This window comes from Salvelinus sp. IW2-2015, unplaced genomic scaffold, assembly GCF_002910315.2.
Source record: "Salvelinus sp. IW2-2015 unplaced genomic scaffold, ASM291031v2 Un_scaffold4967, whole genome shotgun sequence".
Classification (NCBI taxonomy): Eukaryota; Metazoa; Chordata; class Actinopteri; order Salmoniformes; family Salmonidae; genus Salvelinus; species Salvelinus sp. IW2-2015.
In genome coordinates, this window is record NW_019946236.1 from 17069 (window position 1) to 30112 (window position 13044).

The 13044-nt window shown below is 43.3% G+C and overlaps 1 protein-coding gene across 1 annotated transcript in view; it reads right to left on the reverse strand.

Moving 5' to 3' along the window:
- LOC112077842 (uncharacterized) overlaps positions 1 to 13044 on the reverse strand; it is a 28320-nt gene that overhangs the window by 10751 nt on the left and 4525 nt on the right. Inside the window, exons 2-4 of the mRNA XM_070441851.1 lie at positions 8767 to 8914; positions 6526 to 6639; positions 2613 to 3457 (exon numbers count right to left, since the gene is read on the reverse strand). Coding sequence (XP_070297952.1) covers positions 2613 to 3457; positions 6526 to 6639; positions 8767 to 8914 — 1107 coding nt within the window. The remainder of the gene's footprint in view (positions 1 to 2612; positions 3458 to 6525; positions 6640 to 8766; positions 8915 to 13044) is intronic.

Here is a 13044-nt window from a genome sequence, read left to right on the forward strand (position 1 = left end):
TGGTTTGGCCTCTTCCTCTCGATATCCTCTTGGTTCTCTGTCTCCTCTCCCTCTCGTTTCTCTGTCTGTGTTTCTCACTCATCAACTGGTGTATGGGGCTTATTCCAAATTGAACCTATTCATATAATGGTGTACGATACTCTTGACAGCGGCCCACTATGTGGGAAGGGTATCAAAGGTGGGATCAGGTGGTGGGAGCCTGTTATAAGTGTGGATTACTATTTTTAACACTAATTCCCAATTTGTATAAATCTTATTCTCTGAGGCCTTTGGTTTAAAGAGGAAGTGATTCCAAGAGTGGCTGTAGGTACAGAGGGAATGACTGAAGACATGTGTGGCGTCTGGAGATTTACAGTCTCTATTGTTCACCTGATTCACATGAATGAGCTGAGCCTAACCGAGCCAAGCTCTCCTGTGCTGGTTTGGTTACGGATCCACCACCTTAGTTGTTGGAAACGTGCAGGAATGGACAATGTGAGAGGAAGATATTAGAGTAAACACAGTGGGCCWACGGGTTGAGTGGCATGATAGTGTGAAAAGGGTGAAATGGGTATTAGAAGCCTACCTTTCTCACAKAGGAACCCAGATAAMTGWCCATACTAGTACAGTAGCATACCACATAGAAAGCATGCCCAATACAAAGGGCTCGGAATTATCATGTTTCATTGGTAGCACTGGTTCTCCTATCTTCTAAAAGTTAGGAACACCACACCATTTTTCATTGGTAGCACTGGTTCTACTATCTTCAAAAAGTTAGGAGCACCACACCATTTTTATTTGGTAGGACTGGTTCTCCTATCTTCAAAAAGTTAGGCGCACCACATCATTTTTAATTGATTGAGACATAGCCTACATTGGGCCCGATGTGAATCCTAACTCATTTTGAAGCACATCTCATGAAGAAAAAAATAACTTTTCCTTTCAGGAAGAAAATATGACTTTTCCTTTCTTTCTGTCCCACCAAATGTTTGCATTTACTGGTAAAGCTACCAGGTTGTTAGGGCGATATGGGAAAAAAATATAATTGCGATTTGACTTGCGATTTAGATCAAAACACTGGTGTAAACKGTTTGAATCCTAGAAATAGAATGATCATTGTAATTCTATGGTTGGTGTTGTTTGGCATGAAAACACATGGAAAAGCCAGGTAGAAGTTATGACAGGGTAGGAACCAAAGTGTTTGTCAGTGTTTCCCAGGGGACCCTAATTACATTTTAATAGATGTTATATTTTGACAAATATTTAAAAAATAGGCTACCTGATTCAGAACATGCCATAGCACAAACAACATGCTGATCACTACTGGTAGCAACCTGTATTAGATCTAACGTTTGCTTTGCCACAGCTAGAGTATTTAGCTCAAAGRCATTTAGCTAGTTAGCGATTARCATTATGTTAGGCACATGCTAGCTACCGTAACTAACTAATTTGCATTTTGTACAGAGCAAGATACACAAAATAATAGTATAACATAGAAAACATCTGGATTCATATGTAGAAGTAATGTGGAAAGCAGCATCGTTCTTGTTTTGGTAGAGTGGATAAATTGACAGCATGCTGAGAGAATAAACAGCATGGAGGAACTGTGTACTGCCTGCWTGAGTGACAGGAGGCGGGGCTTGGTGTGTGTGGTCCGAGAACAGGAAGCAAGCAGCCGCAGAGGGAGAGAGAGGACTCTATGGCACTCGGAGGCCGCGGTAAAGCGAAGCTTAATCATTACAACAATTATTATCTGGGTGATTTTAATTCTAGGCGCACTGGTGTTCCCAAATTAAAATTCCAGGTCGCACAGCAAATTATTTAGGAGCATATGTGACCAAAGTGGTTCCACTTTTAGYGCCAATACACTGCTTTATTCTACGTGTATGCTACCTAGTGTAAATAGTATGTAACAGAATCATAGAGACCTACCTTTCTCACAGCGGYGTCCAGTGAAGTGTAGGGGGCAGTCRCAGTAGAAGGACAGAGCTCCACTGGGCCTCTGCAGCTCATGGCAGGTCCCACCGTTAAGACAGAGGGCAGCATGGCAGACTGGTGGTGGTGGTGGCTGGGTGGGAGCTGTTGGTGGCTGGGTAGGGGCTGGTGGTGNCATTATGTTAGGCACATGCTAGCTACCGTAACTAACTAATTTGCATTTTGTACAGAGCAAGATACACAAAATAATAGTATAACATAGAAAACATCTGGATTCATATGTAGMAGYAATGTGGAAAGCAGCATCGTTCTTGTTTTGGTAGAGTGGATAAATTGACAGCATGCTGAGAGAATAAACAGCATGGAGGAACTGTGTACTGCCTGCWTGAGTGACAGGAGGCGGGGCTTGGTGTGTGTGGTCCGAGAACAGGAAGCAAGCAGCCGCAGAGGGAGAGAGAGGACTCTATGGCACTCGGAGGCCGCGGTAAAGCGAAGCTTAATCATTACAACAATTATTATCTGGGTGATTTTAATTCTAGGCGCACTGGTGTTCCCAAATTAAAATTCCAGGTCGCACAGCAAATTATTTAGGAGCATATGTGACCAAAGTGGTTCCACTTTTAGYGCCAATACACTGCTTTATTCTACGTGTATGCTACCTAGTGTAAATAGTATGTAACAGAATCATAGAGACCTACCTTTCTCACAGCGGYGTCCAGTGAAGTGTAGGGGGCAGTCRCAGTAGAAGGACAGAGCTCCACTGGGCCTCTGCAGCTCATGGCAGGTCCCACCGTTAAGACAGAGGGCAGCATGGCAGACTGGTGGTGGTGGTGGCTGGGTGGGAGCTGTTGGTGGCTGGGTAGGGGCTGGTGGTGGGGAATGGGTAGGAGCTGGTTGCCAGGGATGAGTAGGAGCTGGCAGTGGTGGCCGAGGCCGGATAGTGGCTGTTTGCCAGGGCCGGGTAGGAGCTGGCAGTAGTGGCCGAGGCCGGGTAGGCGCTGGTTGAGCGGGCTGRACAGGAACTGGTTGCCAGGGACTGGTGGGAGCTGGTTGCCAGGGATGGGTAGAGACTGATGGTGGCCGGGTAGGAGTTGGTTGCCTGGGACGGGTAGGAACTGGACTTAGTTGCCAGGGAGGGGTGGGAACTGGACTTGGTTGCCAGGGACGGGTGGGAACTGGACTTGGTTGCCAGGGACTGGTAGGAACTGGACTTGGTTGCCAGCTACTGGTAGGAACTGGACTTGGTTGCCAGGGACGGGTAGGAGCCAGTTGCCAGGGGCGGGTAGGAACTGGACTTGGTTGCCAGGGATGGGTAGGAGCCAGTTGCCAGGGGCGGGTAGGAACTGGTGGCGGTCGGGATGGTGGTGGCTGGGTCCATACAGATGTGTTGACTCCTGCTGAACCTTGAYCTCTCAGWGTGGTGGCAGATTGGGTGGTCCATACAGATGTGTTGRCTCTGGGAGTGTTAGTGGTGGATCTGGTGGTCCAATCATATGGGCTTCTAGTGAAGGCATCTGGGGTACCTGGTGGGGCCCATYGGGACCTGGAATAGTATTAATAGAATACAATAACTCACCGAAAGAAAGGAARACTTTACATGAAGTATACATTATAAAGGACTCTAACACTAKAAGTAGGTTAGAAACTGTTCATTAYTCGTTTCTAGTTTATATAGCTACAATAAACAGTTGAAATTGTGTGYTTGTCACTTAGCCTCTTGCCAAGGAATAGTGAGCTTAAGGCTGCACTGGCAGTATYAACAGTATTACTCAAAAGCTGTACATWTCTTCATGTAAAACGTTACCAGAAAATCAATTGGCATTGACCAGTAGAGTGAAAAACAGTTTTGTAAGGGCTCACAAGGAGGCACTCTGTTGAATCCAAATATAGATTTAACACAGCAAATACATAATGCAGTGATATCAATAAAAAAAACAACCAAGACCACTGTCCTGAAAATAGGTTTTGAGATAAACAACTCCTAATTGTCTGTATACAGGGCCCTCCATGATATACGTGTTAGTCATGTGATGAAGGTCAGTGTTTTCTGCCTCCTAGTAACAGAGGCATCATAATACATTCATGGTTAACTGCAGCGATCCCACAGGAACCACAATCAATTCTATTTCCACAATGGGCAGATATTTAGGAATTTCAACATATAGGGTGAGTCACAAAAGGCAGCCTATTCCCTACATAGTGCACAATGGCCTAACCCTATGGGCTCTGGTCAGAAGTAGGCTAGTGCACTAAATAGGGAACATAGTACCATTTGGGACCAGCCCTAATTTAATCCACACACAGGCATCAGCAAGGGTTTTTAACACAGTGTGTTGATTTATTAAGATCCCCATTAGGTAAGGGAAAGGCAAAGGGAAAGGGGGATACCTAGTCAGTTGTCCAACTGAATGCATTCAACTGAAATGTGTCTTCCGCATTTAACCCAACCCTCTGAATCAGAGAGGTGCAGGAGTCATTTAACCCAGCCCCTCTGAATCAGAGAGGTGCAGGAGTCATTAACCCAACCCCTCTGAATCAGAGAGGCGCAGGAGTCATTTAACCCAACCCCTCTGAATCAGAGAGGTGTAGAGTAATTTAACCCAACCCCTCTGAATCAGAAGGTGCAGGAGTCATTTAACCCAACCCCTCTGAATCAGAGAGGCGCAGGAGTCATTTAACCCCACCCCTCTGAATCAGAGAGGTCAGGAGTCATTTAACCCAACCCCTCTGAATCAGAGAGGTGCATGAGTCATTTAACCCAACCCCTCTGAATCAGAGAGGTTCAGGAGTCATTTAACCCAACCCCTCTGAATCAGAGAGGTGCAGGAGTCATTTAACCCAACCCCTCTGAATCAGAGAGGTGCAGGAGTCATTTAACCCAACCCCTCTGAATCAGAGAGGTGCAGGAGTCATTTAACCCAACCCCTCTGAATCAGAGAGCCGACACCAATGACAACACCTAGTCTTACTGGGGGAAAAATATATTACAGACAAAAGACTTTACAACGTGTGTGTGTGTGTGTCGTCTATTAGTTCCACATATATGTCAGTACATACACACCACAAGTAGGTCACATAAGGGAGAGGCGTTGAACAAGGTTTGTGTTCACTTGCGCTATATAAGATGGAAGGGAGTTCCATGCACTCTCTAATGGCTCTGTAAAATACTGTACGTTTTCTTGAATTTGTTCTGGACCTGGGACTGTGAAAAGACCCCTGGTGGCATGTCTGGTGGGACAAGTGTGTGTGTCAGAGCTGTGTGTAAGTTGACTATGCAAACAATTTGGAATTTCCAACACATTAATGTTTCTTATTAAAAAAAGAAGTGATGCAGTCAGTCTCTCCTCAACTCTTAGCCAAGAGAGACTGACATGCATAGTATTTATATCAGCCCTCTGATTACAATGAAGAGCAAGACGTGCCGCTCTGTTCTGGGCCAGCTGCAGCTTAACTAGGTCTTACTTTGCAGCACTCGACCACGACTGGACAATAATCAAGATAAGATAAAACTAGAGCCTGCAGGACATCAGAGCATCTCTTTGTGTGTGTGCGTGCGTGCGTGTCACAGTGAGTGCAGCAGCCCATCCAATCAACACGCTCCAATTAAGAACACTACGAACAAGCCTTCAACCAATGGAACCGTATTGTTCTACACCATGGTGTTCCATTCCATGGCTGTGGTGTTCAGAGAATGGTCACATCACATATTGACTGTGTAGGAGCCGTTTTGGCCTGTTTATGTGTTGTGTATGGGTTGTCTGTCAAGGGTTATTTTTACTTGTTTTGTACACTAGAGGGGTCATGGGTCACGTGTATATATAGGTAACACAGGTGACCAGGAAGGGTTATCACAGGTGAGGAGAGCACATGCAGTTGTTACCGTATCACAGATGCAGCTTATAGAATGCATCTCTCTGCACCTTTTCTATAGGAATGTGGTGTTTTGAGCAATTTATATTTTATATGCGCAATAAATGAGAACTTCACCCCAAAAAGAGTAAGTTTGGAAAGCTGATTTTTGTGGACATGTTATGGACAGCTCTCTCCTTTGCCAGTGGCAGTTCATAGGAATCGCCACTACAGACTGTATCTACTGTTGTGATACAACTGATGAAGGAATTTACCACACACTATAATGTTATAGCACTTTTTATACGGCTGTCCACCCACCCACACCTTGCATGTAAACATGCTTTGAGATTGTCAAAAATAATTGATGTCTGTATGCGCCTGCGTGCCTGTGTGTGTGTGTGTGTGTGAGTGTGTGAGTGTTTATGTGTGAGTGTGTGAGTGTGTGAGTGTGTGAGTGTTTGAGTGTGTGAGTGAACATGTGAGTGTCAGTGTTGTGAGTGTGTGAGTGAACATGTGAGTGTGTCAGTGTGTCAGTGTGTGAGTGTGTGGAGTGTGTGAGTGTTTGAGTGTGTGAGTGTGAGTGAACATGTGAGTGTGTCAGTGTGTCTGTGTGTGATGCATGCATGTGCACGTATCCCAAGAGAAAAAATACAGTTCTTTATTTCTTTCAAACAGGAACACTGGAGGACAAATCGGCCCCAAAAGAGGGAAACAAATATTATTAAGTCCAGTGACTCTTTGAAAATCTAATTATTTTACCTGCAGTTGTCTACGTTGCTGCCGGCAACGGCACTGGATGTGTAGAATCCCCGCAGCTTATTAATTTCAATTATTTCAACGCAGCCGGTTGTTGTGTGAGAAGGGTTGGGCGCCCTTAGGACGACAGAAACAATACATTTTTAGACTGTTGCTTTCAATAAGGTAGGTAACCAGGACACACATCACTACAATACTTTATTAGACTGTTGCTTTCAATAAGGTAGGTAACTAGGACACACATCACTACAATACTTTATTAGACTGTTGCTTTCAATAAGGTAGGTAACCAGGACACACATCACTACAATACTTTATTAGACTGTTGCTTTCAATAAGGTAGGCTGTCAGGACACACATCACTACAATACTTTATTAGACTGTTGTTCAATAAGGTAGGCTGTCAGGACACACATCACTACAATACTTTATTAGACTGTTGCTTTCAATAAGGTAGCGTCAGGACACACATCACTACAATACTTTATTAGACTGTTGGTTTCAATAAGGTAGGCTGCCAGGACACACATCACTACAATACTGTATTAGACTGTTGCTTTCAATAAGGTAGGTAACCAGGACCACACATCACTACAATACTTTATAGACTGTTGCTTTCAATAAGGTAGGTAACCAGGACACACATCACTACAATACTTTATTAGACTGTTGGTTTCAATAGGTAGGTAACCAGGACACACATCACTACAATACTTTATTAGACTGTTGCGTTTCAATAAGGTAGGTAACCAGGACACACATCACTACAATACTTTATTAGACTGTTGCTTTCAATAAGGTAGGTAACTAGGACACACATCACTACAATACTTATTAGACTGTTGCTTTCAATAAGGTAGGTAACTAGGACACACATCACTACAATACTGTATTAGACTGTTGCTTTCAATAAGGTCGGTAATCAGGACACACATCACTGAAAAGTAATATACTGTAGAACTGACTGATGTTGTCAACATATTGGAAGGAACATAATAACCAATCCATCATGTTGTAGGAGTGTCACATTTTAGGCACAAGGATACTTGTATAACGTAATCCGTATCGCTATAGTAGTACAAGACCCTCTTTAGAACCTTGTCCATTGCATACGTTACATTATCCCAGACATACGGTACATTATCCCTGACATGCATTACATTATCCCTGACATGCATTACATTATCCCTGACATGCATTACATTATCCCTGACACGCATTACATTATCCCTGACACACAATACATTATCCCTGACACACATTACATTATCCCTGACACATATTACATTATCCCTGACACGTGTCACATTATCCCTGACATGAGTTACATTATCCCTGACACACATTACATTATCCCTGACGGCGCATTACATTATCCCTGACACGCATTACATTACCCATGACACGCATTACATTATCTCTGACACGCATTACATTATCCCTGGCATGCATGGCATTATCCCAGACATACGGTACATTGTCCCAGACATGTGTTACATTATCCCTGGCATATGTTACATTATCACGGACATATGATACATTATCCACGGCATACACTGCATTATCCCTGACATGTGTTACATTATCCCTGACATACATTACATTATCCCTGACATACGTTACATTATCCCTGACATGTGTTACATTATCCCTGACATACATTACATTATCCCTGACATACATTACATTATCCCTGACATACGTTACATTATCCCTGACATACGTTACATTATCCCTGACTCGGCTAATTCAATAACAGACACTCAGGGTTGTATGATGTCATACTGCAGCTATAGGGTGTGTCCCTCATCACCCCATACTCACTACATAGTGTACTACTTACTTTTGCCAAGGACCCATTGGGCTTTATTCAAAAGTGGTGCACTATATAGGGAATAGGGTGTTTTACACTATGCCTATGAAGAGTACTGGAGCAAATGGTATACAACAGGACTCTATGTATTACAATAGAAGTACCAGAARCTGCGTATTATGTTAAACACTTGGGTATTATGTATGTAGTAAATTACACTTCAACTACACTCCAAGAGAGACAATGCACAATGCCTACAAAAAGTATAAAATAAACACATTACTGTTACAAAGTGGGATAAAATGAGATTTATTGGGATTTGATAGGGATTAAATTATATAGTATATCATTGAATAAAGTTGAAGACATCTAACATATTACTACGATATGTATTGTCAATAGGTATGACCTCAGAAACCACACTAACTCACCTGATATGGCAGGTATCGACGAGGCAAGCCCCCAAACAGATGGCTTGTTCTCTGTGTGGTGAGTCCTGACCAGTAGTTGCTGGGCTGGCTTCTGACTCTCTCATACCCAGACACGACCACTTCCGCTTCACATGGCGCCAGGTGTTGTCTGTAACAAATGTCCACAAGAAATATGTTCACAAGAAGAATTTTAACAATAAATATGTTCACAGGAAATATGTTCACAGGAAATATGTTCACAGGAAATATGTTCACAGGAAATAATTCACGAAAATGTTCACAGGAAATATGCTCACGAGAAATACATAGGTTCTCAATATATTTCCAAACTAGACATAAAAAAAAAAAAATAAATGTCATATTGGAATAGTCTCTGTATTATTAGAAAACCAACATTTTAAAGGGTTGTAATATGTTTGCTTAATGAACGTAAATATTCAAAACTAATGATGGTGTTTTACATAAATATCACCAATGGACATTATAAGGCTAAACTTCTTATTGTAATAGGTTTCTATTAGGCGTGCCTGAGGAGTACACAATTACTTTAACAGCTTGCTAATGCTTATTTCATGACTGTTGCCTTCTTAATATTTCACACAGAAAACAGGTTGAGCTGAGTGAGAAGGGTACTAATGATAAGACCAGGTTTCCAAGGATACGCGGTATACACTATATACACAAAAGTATGTGGCCACCCCTTCAAATTTGTGGATTTGGCTATTTCAGCCACATCCATTGTTGACAGGTATTAAAATTGAGCACACAGCCATGCATCTCCATTGACAAACATTTGAGTAGATTGGCCTCTGCCCTGCTAGAGCTGCCCGGTCCTAATGTTGCTGTTGTGTGAAGTGGAAATGTCTTGGAGCAAACAACGGCTCAGCTATGAATTGGTAGGCCACACAAGCTGACAGAAAGGGACCGCTGAAAAGCGTAATGCGTGAAAATCGTATGTCCTCGGTTGCAACACTCACTACTGAGTTCCAAACTGCCTCTGGAAGCTACGTCAGCACAATAACCGTTTGTCGGGAGCTTCATGAAATGGGTTTTCATGGATGAGCAGCCRCACACAAGCCTTGCATCACCATGCGCAATGCCAAGAGTTGGCTGGAGTGGTGTAAAGCTCGCCACCATTGGACTCTGGAGCAGTGGAAACACGTTCTCTGGAGTGATGAATCATGCTTTACCATCTGGTAGTCTGATGGACGAATCTCGGTTTGGCGGATGCCAGGAGAATGCTACCTGTACACATGTATAGTGTTTGTGGAGGAGAAATAATGGTCCGGGGTTGTTTTTCATGGTTCAGGCCTAGGCCCCTTAGTTCCAGTGAAGGGAAATCTTAAAGCTACAGCACACAATGACATTCTAGACTATTCTGTGCTTCCAACTTTGTGGCAACAGTTTGGGGAAAGCCCTTTCCAGTTTCAGCATGAAAATGCCCCCGTGCACAAAGCGAGGTCCATACAGAAAAGGTTTGTCAAGATAGTTGTGGAAGAACTTGACTGGTCTGCACAGAGCCCTGACCTCAACCCCATCAAACACCATTGAGTTTAATTGGAATGCCGACTGTGAGCCAGGCCTAATCGCCCAACATCAGTGCCCGACCTCACTAATGCTTGTGGCTGAATTGAAGCAAGTCCTTGCAGGAATGTTCCAACATCTAGTGGAAAGCCTTCCCAGAAGAGTGGAGGCTGTTATAGCAGCAAAGGGGGGACCAACTCCATATTAATGCCCATGATTTTGGAATGAGATGTTTGACRAGATGGTATCCACATACGTTTGGTCCTGTAGTGTATATTGTATACTGCATTGTGTTGAATCTATGATATTACCCCTCTGGACTAACGTTGTAGCTATGTGATACATGCTGCAATACATCAACTTTCATTTAAACTTCTGGCTTGTACAACCTAAATGATGTTGAAACATATCCTTTTGAAAAATGAAAAAACTCCAGCACTTTGGTAATGTTGAACATCGTCCCACAATGTAATARATATCTTATAAGTCATGTTTCTGGTGGATAGAGCTTCATCAGGGTTGCATCAAGCACCAAGATGGCCTCGACTTAAGAGTCATGACGTGAGATTTCAGTGGTTAGAGTGAAGCTGTGTTATAATTACCAGATGTTTTTATGTGGAAATGTTCCAAATGCCACCCTATTCCCTGTATAGGGCACTACTTTCGACCAGGGCATATAGGGAATAGGGTGCCATTTGGGACTCGATAGTTTAGTTCCTATAGTGTCTTTTCTCTTCCACTTGATTTCAAATATGTCTCTGTTGATTGGATGCTCAACCGTGACAGAGTCACAAACAACATCCTCTCGTCTCCCTCCATCTTCAGCCAGCTATCCTCATTCATTTCAAAAGAGAGAAATGAAAGACGGATGTGGTTAGATGACATATGGGTAGAGAGGATGTGGTTAGATTGACATATGGGTAGAGAGGATGTGGTTAGATGACATATGGGTAGAGGAAGGATGTGGTTAGATGACAATATGGGTAGAGAGGATGTGGGTTAGATGACATATGGGTAGAGAGGATGTGGTTAGATGACATATGGGTAGAGAGGATGTGGTTAGATGACATATGGGTAGAGAGGATTGTGGTTAGATGACATATGGGTAGAGAGGATGTGTTTAGATGACATATGGGTAGAGGGATGTGGTTAGATGACATATGGGTAGAGAGGATGTGGTTAGATGACATATGGGTAGAGAGGATGTGGTTGATGACATATGGAGAGAGGATGTTGTTAGATGACATTGGGTAGAGAGGATGTGGTTAGATGACATAGGGGTAGAGAGGATGTGGTTAGATGACATATGGGTAGAGAGGATGTGGTTAGATGACATATGGGTAGAGAGGATGTGGTTAGATGACATATGGAGAGGGGATGGTAAGATGACATATGAGGGTAGGAGGGTGGTTAGATGACATATGGGTAGAGAGGATGTGGTTAGATGACATATGGGTAGAGAGGATGTGGTTAGATGCATACTGTATGGGTAGAGAGATGTGGTAGATGACATATGGGTAGAGAGGATGTGGTTAGATGACATATGGGTAGAGAGGATTGTGGTTAGATGCATACTGTATGGGTAGAGAGGATGTGGTTAGATGACATATGGAGAGAGGATGTGGTTAGATGACATATGGGAGAGAGGATGTGGTTAGATGACATATGGGAGAGAGGATGTGGTTAGATGACATATGGGAGAGAGGATGTGGTTAGATGACATATGGGAGAGAGATGTGGTCAGATGACATATGGGAGAGAGGATGTGGTTAGATGACATATGGGAGAGAGGATGTGGTTAGATACATATGATGGTAGAGAGATGTGGTTAGATGACATATGGGAGAGAGGATGTGGTTGATGACATATGGGAGAGAGGATGTGTTAGATGACATATGGGTAGAGATGATGTGGTTAGATGACATATGGGAGAGAGGATGTGGTTAGATGACATATGGGCAGAGAGGATGTGGTTAGATGACAATGGGAGAGAGATGTGGTTAGATGACATATGGGTAGAGAGGATGTGTTAGATGACATATGGGAGAGATGAGTGGTTAGATGACATATGGGAGAGAGGATGTGGTTAGATGACATATGGGAGAGAGGATGTGGTTAGATGACATATGGGTAGATGGTGCCAGAGTGTCTCAGGAGGGTAACTCCTTGTCAGTGGTTGCCAAATAAACAATCACCATACAATTTCTGTTATACATGGGGATGTATAACAATTTATAGTGGCCTAATTTATGGTAAAATGTGTTAGATTGGGAGCATCGATTGGGAATAGATGTGATGATATGGTTCAGCCTGTGTTCGATGTGCAAGTACATTACATTAGTTAGGTCTAAGACATCATGTTGCTGCTCCTGTGTTCATGTGCAAGTACATTACATTAGTCAGGTCTAAGACATCATGTTGCTGCTCCTGTGTTTCATGTGCAAGTACATTACATTAGCTAGGTCTAAGACATCATGTTCCTGTTCCTGTGTGTTTGTGCTTTAATGTTTGATGAGCCTCCAAGCCATGCTGTCAGCCTTGCTGCTCTTAGCAGGCATGACCACCTGTAGTTGAAGAGAGAGAAGTGAAAGAGGGGGAGGGGGCTGGGTGGAGGGATGGAAAGAGGGGGGAGTGAGAAAGTAATGAGAGAGAGAGATGGGAGGGGAAAGAGAGAGAGAGGGGGAGGGGCAGACGGACGACGGATGGCTTGTCTTACAATAATTCCTCCTCACATGTACTCCAACATTGTGTCAC